The sequence below is a fragment of the Eulemur rufifrons genome, chromosome 16, assembly GCF_041146395.1.
Source record: "Eulemur rufifrons isolate Redbay chromosome 16, OSU_ERuf_1, whole genome shotgun sequence".
NCBI classification, from domain to species: Eukaryota; Metazoa; Chordata; class Mammalia; order Primates; family Lemuridae; genus Eulemur; species Eulemur rufifrons.
This window is the reverse complement of record NC_090998.1, coordinates 81,199,079-81,218,114: the sequence shown is the minus strand read 5'-3', so window position 1 is coordinate 81,218,114 and position 19,036 is coordinate 81,199,079. Positions and strand designations below refer to the sequence as shown.

The window sequence follows — 19,036 nt, the reverse complement described above, 5'->3', positions numbered from 1 at the left end:
TGTTTTAGGGACAACCTTTCCCCCCATATTACCTTTGTAGGAGGTATTACAAAGAAATCTGGGCTTCCCGTGGTTCCTCCCTGGGTCATGAGCAGGGTCTGGGATTCGGCACGCACTGAGCATTCACTGTGAAGCAGACACCAGGCACAGCCCCTGCGCTCAAGGAGACTGCAGTTTTACGGGGGAAGCAGAGAAGTGAATAAACACTCAGAAGGCAGTAAGAGAAATGCTACCTCTGAGGCCCACACTCAGTTATAACTTACGAGGGCTTCATGTTATTGTCTTGATAATCACAGCAGTGAAGCAGGATTCCCAGTGCATACTAGGTGCCAATGAGAATACGTGGAATTAATGAATGACCAAGGGAGGAAGTTTAGTGTACTGGTTAGGAGTGTGGGATCTCAAGCCAGAAGGTTTCCATTAAAATTCTGGCTCTGCCACTATCTATGCTGTAATCTTGGGCAGGTTACTTAACCATTGGGTGCCTTGGTCTCCTCATTGTAAAATGGGACTAATCATATTGCCTCCCTGATAGGTTATGGGTTATTGTGAAGATTAAATGAGTTAACACATGTTAATTCATTTAAGTACTTAGTCCCATTTAAGTACTTAGTCCCTTAGCCATTCTTAATATAACAACAATAGTTTACATGGCTGGATACTTTCTGGACAGCCCTCGTATACTCAGGTCGCCTGGTTATGGGGCATTTTTGAAACTCTTCAATCACACATTTGAAGACTATCTCTTGCTTTGTGTCATTTCTGCATATGCTAGATACAGTCTCTCACACTGTGGTGTCTCAATTTTATTACATATGATAATCCGCACTTCAGCTTTTTTGCAGGGATAGACGCTTTTGTGCACCCCTATGAACAGCTTTACTCCTGATTTTACAAGCTGGGTTTGATCTCTTTATTAGATGGTTACTTTCTATGGCTCCACATTACTGAACAGCTCTGTGCCTTCCGGAGAACCGCTGGAAATTAAAGGTGCCAAGAAGCCTGGTCTTGTTACCAAAAACGGACTTGTTCTTTTTGGTAACGATGGAAAAGCGGTGAGTGTTCAATATGTCGCCTATGAAATAAGGTTTTTGGCTTCCTGCTATATCCCAAGCTATCAAGGGAATAGCTTTCATGGGGTAATCTGGCTTTGCACTAGAATAGCTGTGCCCCTAATTCCCTGTGGGGAGGAGCTGGCTCTGTGTGCCCAGAAAAGGACAAGTTTCCTCGGGACAGCCCCCCAGACCTGCACAGTCTGCTTTGTGATGCCATGGAAGCAGCTTGGCATTCAGTCAGGGAACAAGGACTGGAATCCCTCCTCTCCCACTCGCTGGACTTGAGCAGGATGGTTCTTCGCCCTGAGCCTCAGTCTTCCATCTAAACAGCAGGAGGGGAATCCCGCTGTGAACCTCCCACTGCCAGAGTCTGGGAGGGGCAAGGGAAGAGCATGTGGCCCCACTCAGATGCTCTTTGCCACTGTCCCACCAGGCAGGCGCCTCTTACACTGCCTGTGCTTGGGGGTGTTGGCTCTGGGCCACAGTGCTCTCCCAGGCAGCTCCCCAGTGAAGAGGGCGAAAGGGTATTTGTAACTTACAGATATTTTCCAGTTGCAGCAGGATAAATTAGTATTAAGATTGTAAGCTTCAAAGTCCAGCTAGTTCTGGGTTCTTTCCCGAGCTCTATTACTTACTATCTGTGTGGCACTGGGCAAATTTCTGAACCTCATTGAGCCTTCATTTCTGCACCAGTAAAGTGGGAATGAGAATGTCCTGTGCCTCCATCAGGATTTATGAGATTACATGAGATACTTCAGTACACACATACATTCTGAGCGTGGTACTCAGTAAGTGCTCAGATGACGCAGCAGCAGAGTTATAGCAGCAGCAATTGTGTCTGTCGATGTTATAGTAGGTTTTAGTCCAAATACCTACATCCAAATGTCAGTTTTTCCAGGGCTTATTATCCATTTTGAGATGTAGCTATCCCTAGGCTTAACTTTCTACTTTCTGCTGACATTATTAAAATGCCATTTCAGTCCTTTTACACGTAATGGTGAGGGCTTTTAGTCCATATTTTTGTATTTTCCAAATAAGCTTATTTAAGCTTATCCCTTATATGCATGGGATATATATGACTCTTCCTCCCACCAGTCTTACTTTTGTATTGTCCTAATCTTTACTGTTTATGCATTTTTTGTTGCTATTTTGTAGCTGATGGTGAGAAATCTGCAGTTTGAAGATGGAAAAATGATTCCTGCCTCTCAGTACTTTTCAGCGGGTGAGACGTCAGTGGTAGAACTTACAGCTGAAGAGGTGAAGGTGGCAGAGATCATCAAGGTGAACATGTGGTGACCGTAATATTACTCTTACCTTGGAAAACTGAAGCATGTTCGTAACTGGTACTATCAGTCCTCAAGGTAGTGAGGTTGGAACTTTATTTCCTCTTTTGTATTAGCTACGATAGGAAACCAACGCCCAAATTTATATGCTCAAACACAGAACATACAAATTTGTTTTCCACATAAGTAATCCAAGGCAGTTCTAGGTTGGGTGGGTAGGGGTGAAGCCATCTGGGGACCCAGTCTCTGCTATCTTCAAGTTCACTCTGGAGGGCATCTCCGTTCCAGACAGCCAGAAGGGCAAAGGAGCGCAGAGAATTGTCTAGAGGAGGTTTTCGATCGGCCAGGACAGGGGTGGTGCAGATCACTTCCACTCCTATTCACTGGCTGCATCTAACTGGAAGAAAGGCTGAGAAATGTAGTCACGCATGTACACAGGTGAAGAGGAAATAGGTTCACTTCCCTCATAAATGTTTCCCTTTTTGTGAAGGTCATCTGGGCTGGAATTTTAAGCAACGTCCCTGTTATTGAAGACTCAACAGACTTCTTTAAATCTGGAGCAAGCTCGATGGATGTTGTCAGGTAAAACCAACACCTTATTGACTCACATCCCTCCACTAGGGTTTTTCACTTTGTTTTTCACAGTCAAATCCAAATCCTTGGTTCTGGATGTCGTCACCTTATCGTACCTAGCTACTACACATCTCTTTTCTTCATCTTTTTTGTCGTTGTTTCCATAGTTAAGCACCTACATGTATCTGTTTACTTCTCTTTGTTGCTAACCAGAAGTTGTTTGTGTATCTTCTGTATACCTAGAAAACCAGGCCTTCTAACTGTCTGCTTCTTTTTTTTTTTTTTTTTGAGATAGAGTCTCGCTTTGTTGCCCGGGCTAGAGTGAGTGCCGTGGTGTCAGCCTAGCTCACAGCAACCTCAAACTCCTGGGCTTAAGCGATCCTACTGCCTCAGCCTCCTGAGTAGCTGGGACTACAGGCATGCGCCACCATGCCCGGCTAATTTTTTCTATATATATTTTTAATTGGCCAGATAATTTCTTTCTATTTTTAGTAGAGATGGGGTCTCGCTCTTGCTCAGGCTGGTCTCGAACTCCTGACCTCGAGCAATCCACCCGCCTCGGCCTCCCAGAGTGCTAGGATTACAGGCGTGAGCCACCGCGCCCGGCCTGTCTGCTTCTTTTTAAAATTTGTCCTCTCATTTCTTAGCTGATTTTCCTCCAATATGACTTCAGAATCGAGAAGCTCTGGGTGAGAATGCTAATAGGGAATTTCCTGTACAGTCTGATCTAGAAAGATACCTGACATTGATTATACCCCTCCCCCAATTTTTTTCTCCTACTTCCCCCCAAATTACCCATTAAGATAGATCTGGAATGAAGGTTATAAGGCTATTTACAAGAATAAGGGTAATCACCCTATAATCAGAATTTCTGCACAGAGGTTGACAGTAAGTTGAAAAGGCTAAAGTTCCAGAAAGCCTCCTCTATGTGGCAAGAAAAATGTACCAAGATCCTAATGGTGCAGAGTCCTGCAGAGGTGTTTCCTCTTTGAGGCAGCTGGAAACTAATCAGGGAGCTGTGGAGTCCCTTGGTGGTGGGTACAGAGACTAGAAGCTAGGGGATTTTGATCCCAAGCCACACTGTGGACACTCACTAATTAAACAAGGTAAAGAATGTTCCTCCTCTTGGCAAAATCCTTCATATGGACAAAGCAATATTCCTGATGAATATTCTATTTATTCATTTATTCACTCATTTATTTAATAAAAGTTATTGAGCATTTACACACATCAGGAACAGTTTTGGCACTGGGAACACAGTTTGTGAACTAGTCAAAGTCCCTTTTTTCATGGAGCTTTTCTTCCAAAAATCAGAAACAGTTATTTTAAGAGCATGTAGTATTATCAAAAGTCAAGAGTTTTGGTTCCTCAAATTACAGATTTCTCAGCTATCATTTATAAGTTCCAAGAGACTTCTAATTAGCTTAACAAAAGATTTCAATACTGTATTATTAATACTTTTTTTTTTGGCTAGCAATATACTCCTGCAGGAATTACTCATTTCCTATTTGAGTGTCTGACTTACCATAGTCATTTGATCTTATTATCTTGATTACCAAGGTACCTCATTTCTTTTAGAGAAAAAAATGATTGAACAACTGTGGTGGGCTTTCTGTACTGTTCCTTGTACACCATTGCCACTCAAGAAATATCGGATAACAGCAGTAATTTAACAAGTTAACAGTGAAAATCAAAGGACTGGAAAGGACTTCAAAAATTATATTGACATACTGCATGGTTCTAGCTAGTATCTACGTTAACCATTTAATACAAGCAAATGTCTATTTTCTTCTACATAGTTAAAAGAAAATATTCTATAATATGACATTCATTCCCATAATCTTTACAGTTAGAAAACTGTCTTTATTTCTTATTCCTTAAGTACATTTGAAAAGAAAGGAACTGACTTTATATATTCCTATCTTGCTTGTAAATAATTAAAATGTTTTTGCCTTTAATTCTTTTTAGTCATTAGTTAAAAACTAAAAAATTGCCACCATTCTTTAAGACAGATTTTTAATTTTCTTGTCCCCAGTCTTAGTAACTTCTCTGGTGATTGTCACAGAAGATCTCATAGGATATAAATAGGCATATGACCTAAGTCTGACTTCAAAACAACTTGAGGGTGGGGCGCAGTGGCTCATGCCTGTAATCCTAGCACTTTGAGAGGCAGAGGCAGGAAGATCACTTGAGGCCAAGAGTTAGAGACCAGCCTGGACAATATAGCGAGACCCCTGCCTCTACAAAAAATTTAAAAATTAGCCAGGCATAGAGGTGCACACCTGTAGTCCCAGCTACTTGGGAGACTGAGGCAGAGAAGGATCTCTTGAGCCCAGGAGTTTGAGGTTGCATTGTGATCTCGCCACTATACTCCAGTCTGGGTGAGAGAGTGAGACATTGTCTCTAAAAAAAAAAAAAAAAAAAACTTGACAAATGCTAGTGATACAGTCCCCGTAAGCCCTTTAAAAAATGTGAGTAACATGAAGCTGGTTCTTACTTTAAGGCTGGTTGAAGAGATCAGACAGAAATGTGGTGGGCTTCAGTTACAGAATGAAGATGTCTATATGGCCACCAAGTTTGAAGACTTCATCCAAAAGGTCGTGAGGAAACTGAGAGGAGAAGATCAGGAGGCGGAGCTGGTAGTGGATTACGTAAGCTTTTCCTTGATGCTTCAACTCTAAGTCATTAAGATCCATCATATATTGCAAAAGAACACTGTGCCTGTTATCCATTTGTTTTTACATTTATGACCGTTAAAAAATGGCAGCTTTATTGAGATATAAATCAGATACTATAAAATTTACCCTTTAAAATAGACATTTTGGTGGTTTTTAGTATATTCATAGAGTTGTGCGACTATCACTGCTATCTAGTTTGGAACATGTTCATCACCCAAAAAAAATCCTTGTACCGCCTCCCCAATCCCCAGTTTCTGGAAACTACTAATCTCCTTTCTGTGTCTATGGATTTGCCTATTCTAGATAGTTCACATAGATGGAATCACATAATATGTGGCTTTTTGTTTCTGGCTTCTTTCACTTAGCATAATGTGCTCAAGATTCATCTATTTATAGCACATATCATCACTTTATTCCTTTTTCTGGCCAAATAATATTCTATTGTATGACTCCACCACAGTTTGTTTATCCATTCATCAGTTGATTCATCAGTTGATGAACATTTGGGTTGTTTCCAATTTTTGGCTATTACGAATAATGCTATGAAAATTCATGTATAAGTTTTTGCATGAACACGTTTTCAATTTTCTTGAGTATATGCCCAGGAGTAGACTTGATGAGTCACATGGTAGCTCTTTGTTTAACTTTTGAGGAACTGCCAGGCCATTTTCCAAAGCAGCCACATCATTTATAATCCCACCAGCAATGTATGAAGGTTCCAGCCTCTCCGTACCCTTGCCAACATTTGCTATTGTCTGTCTTCTGTTGAAAGCTGGCCATTTTAAATAATAGAATGTGACAACTCTGGAAATCGGACACCCCCCCCCCACCTCCCTTCACAGGGTTTGTTGTTGTTTTTTCTTTGTTCAGTGACTTTCTTCAACTAATTCTATAAAGTCTGTATTCTTTATTGTTTGCCACCACTGAAATCCCTTTTTGGTTAGCTTAGTGGTTCACTAATGACTAGGCATAGATTTCCTTAAAAGCCTCGAGCCAGCAGGTCTCCCAGCCTTTGCTAAGGGGGCTCTGTGTGTGTGTGTGTGCTGAGACACACCTTCAATGCTCCAGCAGGCAGTTTACAATTCTGCCTTAGCCTTCACACTCCCTGATGGCCTCAGGTCAGCCAGAGGTCAGAGATTAGGGCCTTCTGAGGTCTTTCCTGGGCATGCGCACAAGCCCTGAACATGTATTGGCCTTCAGATTCCCAGGAATATGTCGGAGCTTTTCAAAGTCTCCTATGGATATGTCATTCCCCAGTTTTTCCTTTTATGTTTTTTTCTTGGCCATTTGTTAGCCCCAGCTGGTATTACTGCCTCAGGCAGCTGCAAGATTAAATAAGTGCCACTGATTATTTTTGACAAATGCCCTAGGGATAGGGCTGTTTGTGCAGAGCAGGCTCTGAGTCGGGTCAAATAAATACAGGCCCAAGGTGGACTCAGTGGCACACACCTATAGTCCCAGCTACTCAGGAGGCCAAGGCAGGAGGATTGCTTGAGCCTAGGAGTTTGAGGCTGTAGTGCACTGTGTTCATACCTGTAAATAGCTACTGTACTCCAGCCTGGGCAACACGGCAAGACCCCATCTCTAAAAGAAACAAACAAAAGAAGACAAGTCTAGAGAATGGAGCTTTTCAGGGAGCTGCCAGACATGTCAAATAGTAACAACTCTCTGGGGATGCAGTTTTGGAGAGCTCCAGACCCATCTCATCCCCTCTGGTGGCTTCTAGGCTATTGGTTTTCACAGCCACCATAGTTGCAAAGCTGTTAATTTTCAAGGTTACTGCAGAGTGGTCAAAACAGTTGGGAGTAGGGCAATTAATATAATACAAAGCTCACTGTTCTTACTGAGACTCAGCTGTTTTTCTTGAAATGGATTCTTCCAAGCCTTTGGTTAATATCCAGAGTTCTGAGAGAAATGATTTGGACAATATTTTCTCATGTTCTCATTGCTTTTATGAAGGAGTAGATTTTCAAGTTCCTTACTCCACTGTTACAGAAGTGCTTCTCATCCACTTGTTTCTAATGAAAAGTAAAGCTGGAAAGTAATTTAGCATCATCTGGTTAAGGACATGAATTTTTGAGTCAGACCAACTTAGGGTTGAATCCAAGTACCATAGCTTAACTAGCTGTGTGACCTTGGACGAGTGAGTTAACTTCCCTAAGCCTTAGTTTCCTCATATGTCAAATGGGATAATAATAATGTCCACCTCATAGGATTGTTGGAAGAATCAAATTATATGCTACCTGTAAGACACTCAGTACATTCCCAGAACAATGATTTTAGAAAAGTGGACTATTTGCAGAGAGTGAACACATCAATTCATATGAAATTTCCTTCATTATATCCTATACACACACAATGGAAAAATCTCTTAGAAAATGAGCACTTGGTATGAAGAAAAGGCAAGATACCTTCTTGTTATTTTTTGTTTCTTTTTTTAAGCATTACCACTTTCTCTATAAGAAATGATTTTAGGCTAGGCGTGGTGGCTCACGCCTGTAATCCTAGCACTCTGGGAGGCCGAGGTGGGTAGATTGCTCAAGGTCAAGAGTTCGAGACCAGCCTGAGCAAGAGTGAGACCTCGTCTCTACTAAAAATAGAAAGAAATTATCTGGCCAACTAAAAATATATATATAAAAAAAAAAATCATTGGGCATGGTGGTGCATGCCTGTAGTCCCAGCTACTCGGGAGGCTGAGGCAGAAGGATTGCTTGAGCCCAGGAGTTTGAGGGTGCTGTGAGCTAGGCTGACGCCACGGCACTCACTCTAGCCTGGGCAACAAAGCGAGACTCTGTCTCAAAAAAAAAAAAAAAAAAAAAAGAAATGATTTTAAAATAAATTTCCTTTTTAATACCTTACATTGATATGGAATTTTATGCCAGTAATGATCTTTCACATGTATTATTTCAATTATTCCTCACAATAACTGTATGAAGCAGGTGTCATTATCCCCATTTTATTGTTAAAAAAAACAGAGCCACATAGAATTTAATTGTTGACTAACCATGCAGGGCACAGTGGCTCACTCCTTTAATCCTAGCACTCTGGGAGGCCAAGTTGGGAGGATTCCTTGAGGTCAGACGTTCAAGACCAGCCTGAGCAAGAGAGACACCCTGGCTCTACAAAAAATAAAAATAAAAAGTTAGCTGGGCATAGTGGTGCATGCCTGTAGTCCCAGCTACTCGGGAGGCTGAGGCAGGAGGATCCTTTGAGCCTAGGAGTTTGAGGTTGCAGCCACTGCACTCTAGCAGGTGCAACAGAGCAAGACCCTGTGTCAAAAAAAAAAAAAAATATTGACTAACCTAAATTTGCTTGTTAGCCAATGGTAGAGAATACAATTTAGACAACACGTAGGTAACAGAGAGAAAGTGAAAATCGGGAGGAACTTACAGAAAGAAAACTTAAAATGGCACCAGGATAAAAGGAAACCTATTGACAGAAGCATTTTCAAGGATTTAAATGAAAGCAATGGCTGTACTCTGTCGATGCTGCCACTAGATGGTGGTGTTTCCTTTATCTGGAGGTCTTTTGAGTTACGAGTCATCTGTGTAAGGAAGAAAAGCTGGGATCTTGATAAAGCCCAGCCTTGAGCACCTCTGTCATCACAAGCTGAGCATCCTGAGGCCCAAATGTTACATATGTGTGTCTCTTGACAGCAGGAACTAGAATCCCATAGACTTAATTTCTCCCTCTGCATTAGTGAATATGCATCTTTATTGCTGTTTGATATCAAATCAGTAAACACAGAAATCCATTGAATCTATTAATATAATTCTCTCCCTTAGGTTTCAAAGGAGGTCAATGAAATGACAGTAAAAATGCCATATCAGTGTTTCATAAATGGACAGTTCACAGATGCGGATGATGGAAAGACTTACGACACTATAAACCCAACAGATGGATCTGTGAGTAATTATTTAGTGTGAGTAATGATCACTGGTCATGGAGTTTTAGTTTTATGCACAGTTGTAAAACAGGCAGTGTTAAAAAGCTCCTTGATTCCATCACTCTGTCTCTGAGCACTTCATACAGTGTACTTCATGCATTTTTTTCGACTATTCGATTCTGGTCCTAGCTGCTGTTAGCTACAGTAACCTCTTTTATAGAATGAATATTTATGATGAATTTACAGAGATAGCTATACCTATACACATCAGAGGCACCCCTCCACATAGAACTATATGTAGAAAAAAAATGTTGAGACTTTGAATATACATGGCAAGAAATTCAGCTTCCGTAAGGCACTAGAAGAACTATGTAGCTTTCCTAAATGTGTACTTCCATAATGCAACTGACATGAGAAGTACCAAATTTCAGGTTCACAATTTTCTTTTGTTTTTTTTTTTTTTTTTGGAGACAGAGTCTTGCTTTGTTGCCCTGGCTAGAGTGAGTGCCGTGGCGTCAGCCTAGCTCACAGCAACCTCAAACTCCTGGGCTTAAGCGATCCTACTGCCTCAGCCTCCCGAGTAGCTGGGACTACAGGCATGTGCCACCATGCCCGGCTAATTTTTTCTATATATATTTTAGTTGTCCATATAATTTATTTCTATTTTTAGTAGAGACGGGGTCTTGCTCTTGCTCAGGCTGGTCTCGAACTCCTGACCTTGAGCGATCCACCTGCCTCGGCCTCCCAGAGTGCTAGGCTTACAGGCGTGAGCCACCGCGCCCGGCCCAAGGTTCACAATTTTCATATTAAAATTATTTCTTTTTCCTTACCATATTACTGGGATATATTAATTTTTTTATCATAAGATTCTTTGTATAAGTCATACTCTATTTTTCCTATTTATATAATATTAACTCCAAGAACCATATTTATATCTTTTTATAACCTATTCTTACTTACCTTGAAATAGACAATATGCAAAGTGTCCTATGCTTCTTTGGCGGATGTGGATAAAGCAGTAGCAGCAGCAAAAGATGCTTTTGAAAACGGTGAATGGGGAAGAATGAATGCAAGAGAAAGAGGAAGATTGATGTACAGGTATGTTTTTTAGAAAAGCAAGTCTACTACCTTTGGATATTGGCTAACATAGCCAAGATTTTAAAAATTCCTGCAAAACATTCTAGTATGTACCTACTATATGTCAACTGTTACTTGAATCACATACAATCCCATATATGTGAGTTCCTGATTTTTATAGTATTGCTCATATCAGTCAGGGTCCCAGTACGAAAAGAAATTTAATAAAGGACTATTTACAAAGATATGGACAAGGTCAAGGGAATCCAACAAAGGATAATGAATCATCCCAGACAGGACTAGCATAGGGGGGAGCTGCTACTCCACCAAGGTCTGAAGGTACAGAGGAAAGAGCTGTTTCTAGAATCTAGCAAGATCTTTAGCTGTAGGTTCAGAAGGCCACACTACAGTGGTTTTTGGTGGAGGGATACAGCAGCTGCTGAATCCCTGCCCATCAGTTAGGGAGCCAGGGAATGGAATTCTCTGACCACTTTCTCCTCCAGTTCACCAGTCTCCCGTAGGTGGCTCCCAGTGTCCTCTAGCAAGGGAGCCAGGTGATATAGTCTATAAAGGTCATCCACCAGGGTCAGGCTCACAGAGTAGGTTGGAGAGTAGATACAGAGCAGCAAATGGAGACTATCCAGCACCCTGTTGTTTTCAAAGACAAATTTTAGCTCTACTTCATGTGTAGGGAATAGGAACAAGGAGGAAAAATACTCGGGCCTGGGAAGAGTATTATAAATCAGTAACGAAGTATGCCAGAAATAACTGGATTCAATCATAAATTCCATTTTCTGCTCACCTAAAACCAAATACTTGACCTTTGTCAAAAGATCTCTTAGAGCAAGATCTGGAAGAAACATTGTGGGAGGGGCCTCTCAAGCCCAGCCCTAGAACGGCCCAACAGGAACAGCTTAGAGAGCCACTAAAGGAACAAAGGAAAACAACTAGAGGAGGTGAATACAAAAGATTAATTTTTATTATTTCATAGTCATTATTCACTCCTGTACTTATCTTCCCATAGCAACTCAGTACCAAACAGAAATCTTCTGGGGTGTTTTCAATTCATTCCATATGTTTCTATCTTGTCCTCTTCAGTCAGTGTTGGAGATATTTCTGTACCAACCAGAAGTCCTCAAGTGTTCATGGGTCCTTGGAAGGTGTGGGTTGCACTCTTGAGATCTCTCTGTATATCCATGAACATTCCACATTTCCACTGCTTTCTATCATTGATTTCCTTGGATTACTGTGGTTCAGTTACTGTTTTACTTCTTATACACAGTTGAGGGAAGTTATATAAGCTTCCAATATCCTCTGCTATTCCTAATTCTTGAAACAAATTATTTATTAGTCTGTCTTCCCTGTTGGACGAAGATCTCCATAAGGGCAGAGACCTGCTCCATTTGTGTTCGCCTCTGAATTCTCTCAGTCCTTAGAATAGTGCATTATAAGTAATCTGGGTTCAATCAGTATTTGTTGAATGAATTTCTTTCACTGACCGTACAGACTTGCAGACCTACTGGAAGAGAACCAAGAAGAGCTGGCAACCATTGAAGCCCTGGATTCAGGGGCCGTCTATACCTTGGCTCTGAAGACTCACATTGGAATGTCTGTGCAAACATTCAGATATTTTGCTGGCTGGTGCGACAAAATTCAGGTAAGCGCAAATGTTATTTGTTCCAAAAGGAAAAGTGACTGACATTTATTAGTTTGTACCAGGCACTATGTCAGATCCACCTTTTATGTAGGTTTCTTTACCTGCATAACGGGATTGTCTCAGTTCATCTTGTGCTGCTTACAAGAATACCTGAGACAGAGTAATTCATAAAGAACAGAAATTTGTTGTCTCGTAGTCCAAATCAAGGTGCCAGCAGCTTTGGTGTTTGATTTCAAAATAGCACCTTGTGGCTGCATCCTCTGGAGAAGAGGAACATTGTGTCCTCACGTGGCAGAAGAGCAGAAGAGAGTGAACTCACTCCTGCAAGCCCTTTTTATAGCAGCATTAATCCATTCATGAGAATGGAGTCTTCACAACCTAAATGCCTCTTGTTAGGCCCCTCCTTCCACCACTGTTGCCTTGGAGATTAAGTTTCCAGCATATGAATGTTGGGTGACACTTTCAGACCACAGCAATGGTATAACAACCATGTGGGTGAATGGATAGCTATTATCCCCTTATTACAGGTAAAGAAACAGATGCTTGAGGAAATGGGAATGCCTTTCCTACAATCCATAGCAAGTAAACCATAGAACCAAGTTTGAACTCAAGATTTTCTGAATCTAAAGTCTAACAATATCCTTTGCCCTTTACTATAATGTCTCCTGAGGGTATCTATAGCCTTCCAGACATTTGGGAGAAGCCTAATATCATGGGGGGGTTTTCAAATTCAAATGCCTACAGAGGCCGGAGAGCTAATGTAGATGGTTGAAGCAGACTTAAGTGTAAGAAAAATTTTGATAAAGACACGGGTACAATGAAGATTTCATTTTCCTTTTACTATAAGATAATAAATAGGGCCGGGCGCGGTGGCTCACGCCTGTAATCCTAGCACTCTGGGAGGCCGAGGCGGGTGGATTGCTCAAGGTCAGGAGTTCGAGACCAGCCTGAGCGAGACCCCGTCTCTACTAAAAATAGAAAGACATTATATGGACACCTAAAAATCTATATAGAAAAAATTAGCCGGGCATAGTGGCGCATGCCTGTAGTCCCAGCTACTCGGGAGGCTGAGGCAGTAGGATCGCTTGAGCTCAGGAGTTTGAGGTTGCTGTGAGCTAAGCTGACGCCACGGCACTCACTCTAGCCTGGGCAACAAAGTGAGACTCTGTCTCAACAACAACAAAAAAACAAAAACAAAAACAAAAACAAAAACAAAAAAAAAAAAAAAAAAGATAATAAATAGCACATGGGGGATGATAAATGGCTACAACGCTTGGCCTCAGCACTGATGACGCAAGAGGGAAAGGTGGGGCCTGCAGCAAACTGTGGAGTCCATGCTGCTCAGAGACTCATGACAGCCACTGCAGTACCAGCCATCACAGCCACATTCCCAGCAGCAAGGAGGAGGAAGCGGGGAAGGGGGAGTGGTAAAAGGAATTTCAAAAGTATTCCCACCCTCCCAACACCTGGTGTTTATATCTCCCCTTAGCCATCTCTATTTGCTAAGAAAACATAATATTTTATCTGGGCACATTGCTGCCACCAATGTTAACATAGAATCAGAGAGACCTGGGTCCAAGTCTCAGCTTTGCCACTTACCAGTGATGTTGTTAAAGTTAATTTATCTCTCTGAGCCTTACTTTGCCCACCTGTACAGTGGTCACAATAATATATACCTTGCAAGTTATGTTATGAGGATTGGGAACAAGTATTTATATACTATAAGATTAGACAAGTCTGCAACATAGTAGGTCTTGTACAAAAATGAAGTTTTTATTAGGGTTCAGCCACAAAGTCATACATATATAGATATTTAATAATGGTAGTTCAGGTCCATCCCTTATCCCCAATTATAAAATCCAGATATCTCCAAAACCTGAAAATTGATTTGATTGGTTCAAATTCATATGGTACCAGACCTCGACCTGAATGAACATAAGTCTATTTATAATCTTTATTTATATCACTTAGAGTGAATATTCATTCATATGTTTCACTGAATAAATATTAATGTGTTTGATTATGGTTGCTCCAAATCCTACTAGGGGTAGTAAATAATAAAACATAATAAAAGGTATATGTACTATTAATATGTTTCTAATGTCTAAAAAATTTCTGAATTCTAAAATATACCTGGCTACAAGCATTTCAGACAAGAAATTATGTACTTGTATTAGTAACAGCAATAATATTTTATGTGGCAAAACAAAGGAATAGCTTCTGTAAGGACTACCATTGTGAATCATTTGGGATTAAGCTGGGCTGCATATAACAAAAAACCCAAGTAAGAAGTTTATTTTTCTCTTGCTTTCAAGGAGTCCAGATAGGCGGTCAGGACTAGTATGTGAGATGCAGGCTCCTTCTCTCTCTGTGCCAGGCCATCCTTAGTACCATGTGGCCTCCACTCTCAAGGCTGTCTCATGGTCTCAAGATAATCACTGCAGTGCCAGCCATTTCAGCAACAGTCTAAGCAGGAAGCAGACATGGACAGAGGAATAAAAGAGCACTTGTCCAAGCTGAGTGAGCCTACTTTAAAGAGTATTCCACTTCTGCTGCCTTATGCTTACATCTCCCATTGACCATCCCTATCTGCCATGGAGACTTAGGAAACACAGCATTTTATCTGGGCATATTGCTGTCCTCAGTATTGATATAGGGATTTTGTTACAAAGGACAGAGAGAAGGTGGATATTGGGCAGGCAATTAACATTCTCTGCCTTGCCAGTAAATTGAAAATAGAGGGTGACTAAATTAGAATTATGTTTACTCTCCTATGTTTCATAGTTCTCTTGAGACAGAAATAGCTATTCCTTTTTTGGTATGGATATATTTCTTATAAACAACAAACACTGTCTTTTCATATCAGCCAAGGAAAAATAGAAGGACAGAAAATGGATACTTGGAGATCAAATTTATTAATATTTTGAGGTCTGAGAATAAAAAAATTACTAATTTAAATTAGTAAAATAAGTATCAACTTCTTTTATCCTTTAGGGATCTACAATTCCAATCAACCAGGCCCGTCCAAATCGCAATCTGACCTTCACCAAGAAGGAGCCGCTTGGGTAAGATACGGAGAGCGCCTCTGAGTGATTCAGGACTTGTGTTAGTTTGAGACAACTAAGGATGTCGAATTTCTTCCCCTGCAGTGTCTGTGCCATTATCATTCCCTGGAACTACCCACTGATGATGCTGGCGTGGAAGAGTGCCGCGTGTCTGGCAGCAGGCAATACCTTAGTGCTCAAGCCAGCACAGGTAAGGTGCCAAGGGGCCAGGTGCAGAATCCCCTCCTCTCTTACATACTGTACTTACAAACAGAGACATACATTAACAAATAGTATGTCTTTAAACAAAAATGGGATTGTATATTACATATTTTCCCATATCATGGACAACTTTTCATATTAGTGAATATTCATTTTTAATAGCTACCAAGTGCATCGTATGGAAATTCCATAATTTAAAACTTCCATGATAATGGAAACAAGTATAGTGTACATCAACAAAATCTACTGAATGTGTCTACACACCAATATAATTCTTGCAAAATGCAAAATGCCTAACAATCAAGGAATTATTTAGGGTAATTATAGTACATCAAAAGAAAAAGTATTCTGCAGGCATTCCAACTTAATTATCAAAAATATTGTAAAGATATGGAAGATGAGGGAGAAGCATGCAAAAGAATGTACATAATTGTGGTAACTGTGTAAAAACATATCCATATGGCTAACAAGGAAATACTTTTACAAATTAGGTAGTTCTCAAAAAAATCTTTTAATGCTGTAATAGCTTTTCGGAAAAAAATATGGTAGCCAATTTAATACTGGCTGAGCATTTACTATGTAAAGTGCACAGTAGTAGGCATTCTGAGACGCATAAGTCATGGAGAAAGCTTGGTCTCTATTCTAGAAGAGTTGACAATTCATTACCTATCAACTCTTTTACTTATTCTTTAAGAACTTAAGAAATACAACTTTATTTGGCATAGCTATATGGTTATGTTGCCGTAGCCATTGTGTTTTATTTATTAAAAATAATTTTATTTCTAAAAATAGGTATACATTCACAATTTTCAAAATTCAAAAGAAACAAAGAGGTAGATAGTGAAAAGTCTCCCTCCTCTCCTTATTCCACAGCCAACCAGTTCACCCAGAGGCAACTAATGTTACTAATTGTTATCTATTAGTTTCTTAGGTATTCCAGAGATAGCCTCTGCATATACAAATTATATATATATAAACAACAAGCATAAAGCTCCAATTATGCAAAATGAGTAAGTTCTAGAGGTCTGCTGTACATTGTGCCTGTAATTAACAATACTATATTGTACATTTAAAAATTTGAGACATTAGATTTCATGTTAAATGTTCTTACCACAATAAAATAAAATTTTAAAAAATATACACAAAAAGTAGCATTCCATATACTTACCAAAAAAGTTCTTCCTCTTTTTTCTTTAGCCATTGTACAGATAAAACATATTTTATTTAACCAGTCCCTAATTGTGGATATTTAGATTTTCCCTCCTTTTGCTATAATAAACTATGCTTCAGTTAATAACCTTATGAATATGGTATCATGCATCACATCATGATATTGCATAAATATCATGCAAGGATATTTAGAGGATATGTTTCTAACAGCAGAATTACTTACTTTAAAGATGCATGTAGTTGTGTGATAGACATTGACAAATCCTTCCATGGGAGTCACAGCACTTCACCAGCATTGTATCACAGTGCCATTTCCCTGCAGCAGCACCTGTCATTAAGTAGCAAGAAGCTAGTTGAGTGAAGAGAGCAGGCAGGTAATCTAGCCCAGTGGAGCTCAATGCCAGCTGCACGTTAGAATCACCGGGAGTTCTCTTTTTAAAATGCTGATCTCTGGGACCCATTAGCAGAGATTCTGATTTAATTGGTTCAGGTTGGAGCAATTAGTATTGCTTAAAAGCTTCACATTTGTTTCCCAGGCACAGCTAAGGTGGAGAACCACTAAATGATATCCAATGAGAGTGCTAATCATTGAAGAATGCCAATGAGTATATATAATGTCCAAAAATTACAAACATTTCTTGAGTGCGTACTATTTCCCAGGCATATATTAGTGACAAAGATATGCAGAGTTTCTGTCCCCTGGAAATTATAGTCTGGCTCTATCTGCAATTTAAAACTAATAGTTTCATGGTTGAAGATAATTTTAATCCTGAGAATGCAAGACCCAAAGTTGCCATTGTTATGTTGGAGGGTTTTTAAAAAAAATTTTTTGGCTAATATTATACAATGGTGGTATGAAATCATTTACAGTATTAGGGCCCTGTGTGAATGTCAGGAGGATTGAATTTAGACGACTCTTCTCTTTAACCTGGTTTTCTGCTTTGTTAGATGTTTGAAAGATTCCCCCTCCCTGGCTTCATACAGGAGAAGGTACAGATTCTCATGGCCTGCAGTGGCCTGGTCCAGCTCTGGCAGGTTCTGACAACTTTATTAACCTAATATTTAGCAATGACCTACTCGCCCAGAGTGGTGCCAGATGCTTTCCCACATATCATGCAAACCTATAATCCAGCTGGGACGCTGGATATCAAATGGAAGAAAACCAATAGAAATGGAAAGAGATGAGATAAAGGAAACAATTTAATTTTTTATAAATGCTATAAGAAAAACTTTTATATTCTTACTTAAAAATAACTATAATTAATTCAGGATAGTTAGGTTTTAAATGTCTTTCTAATTATGGTGGCTTTATACCAAGGCATAATAATACACACTTTGGGCTAGGATCATCTTTAACTACACTAGGTATAAATCCATGATTTCAGTAATCATCTTCTTTTTTAATTTTACTTATTTAATTAGTTATGTTTTCTTCTCTGGTTTGACTAAATATTTAGTTATTTTGGTTTGTGAGAATTTCATTTGTCTGTACTTTCTCTTTGCTTTGTTACTGGGTTTAACCAAGAGTTATTTTTACCAACCCAATCTAATAATAAGGTTACAAAACAAATCAGGCTTCACATTTTCCTGAGCAACCACCACCCCCTCAATAGTCTTCTTGATAATTTCAAATGTCTGGGGCCAACTTCTCATTGAGTCTAAGTCTACACTGATGTTGTATAAGCCTCCCAGTGTGACTGTCACGGACCTGCTACTAGAAGGAATAAAAGCGGTAGCCCTGCCTTTTCCCTGTTTGCTTGTGTTTGCCTTGTTAGCATTATTCTTTACTGTGCAGTTTCTATGTACATTCTTATTTCGGCCACCTGTCCATTTTATGAAGATTGGCTTAATTAAAATAACAACATAGTCTGTGCACCCGTGGAACCGGGCCTGTAAACTCCAACATAGGACAATATTCTGAGAGCAAATGAGCAAATGAGGGAACCACTGCCACCCCCCAGGCCTTGTGAGCTCCTGCTCTTTCCTAGGACACTGCACACGCCTGTGTGACCCATGACCACCTGACCTCATTCAGACTGCATGAGAGCACCATCATCCAGCCATAGAATGCATGTTAGTTATGACTAATCTATTTCATATCTTTGTCAGTTAAAATACATAAATGAAAGTTCCACTGTTTTCTTTCCACACCCCAATGGATCTTTTTGCGTACTCCATTTTTAGAGACCAGGCTAACAAGGTGCTAATTTAAGACTTAATCATCATTGGTTTTTAACAGTGTGAAAATAGTACTTTCATTTTGCTTCTGAGATTTGCCCTGCTCTCTATATGTTTAAACTGAGCTCCATGTTATGCCACCGTTTTGCGTAAGAAAGAAGGGAAACTAAGAACATGCCTATTTGGTCATTTGAACAAAAGGAAACACAGGAA

At 40.0% G+C, this 19,036-nt stretch overlaps 1 protein-coding gene across 1 annotated transcript in view; it reads left to right on the top strand.

The window, feature by feature from the left end:
• The window catches only part of ALDH1L2 (aldehyde dehydrogenase 1 family member L2), a 48,762-nt gene that overhangs the window by 14,750 nt on the left and 14,976 nt on the right, over nt 1–19,036 (top strand). The window contains exons 7-15 of the mRNA XM_069490140.1: nt 921–1,055; nt 2,211–2,336; nt 2,829–2,920; nt 5,415–5,562; nt 9,375–9,494; nt 10,446–10,573; nt 12,059–12,209; nt 15,204–15,274; nt 15,359–15,464. Coding sequence (XP_069346241.1) covers nt 921–1,055; nt 2,211–2,336; nt 2,829–2,920; nt 5,415–5,562; nt 9,375–9,494; nt 10,446–10,573; nt 12,059–12,209; nt 15,204–15,274; nt 15,359–15,464 — 1,077 coding nt within the window. The remainder of the gene's footprint in view (nt 1–920; nt 1,056–2,210; nt 2,337–2,828; nt 2,921–5,414; nt 5,563–9,374; nt 9,495–10,445; nt 10,574–12,058; nt 12,210–15,203; nt 15,275–15,358; nt 15,465–19,036) is intronic.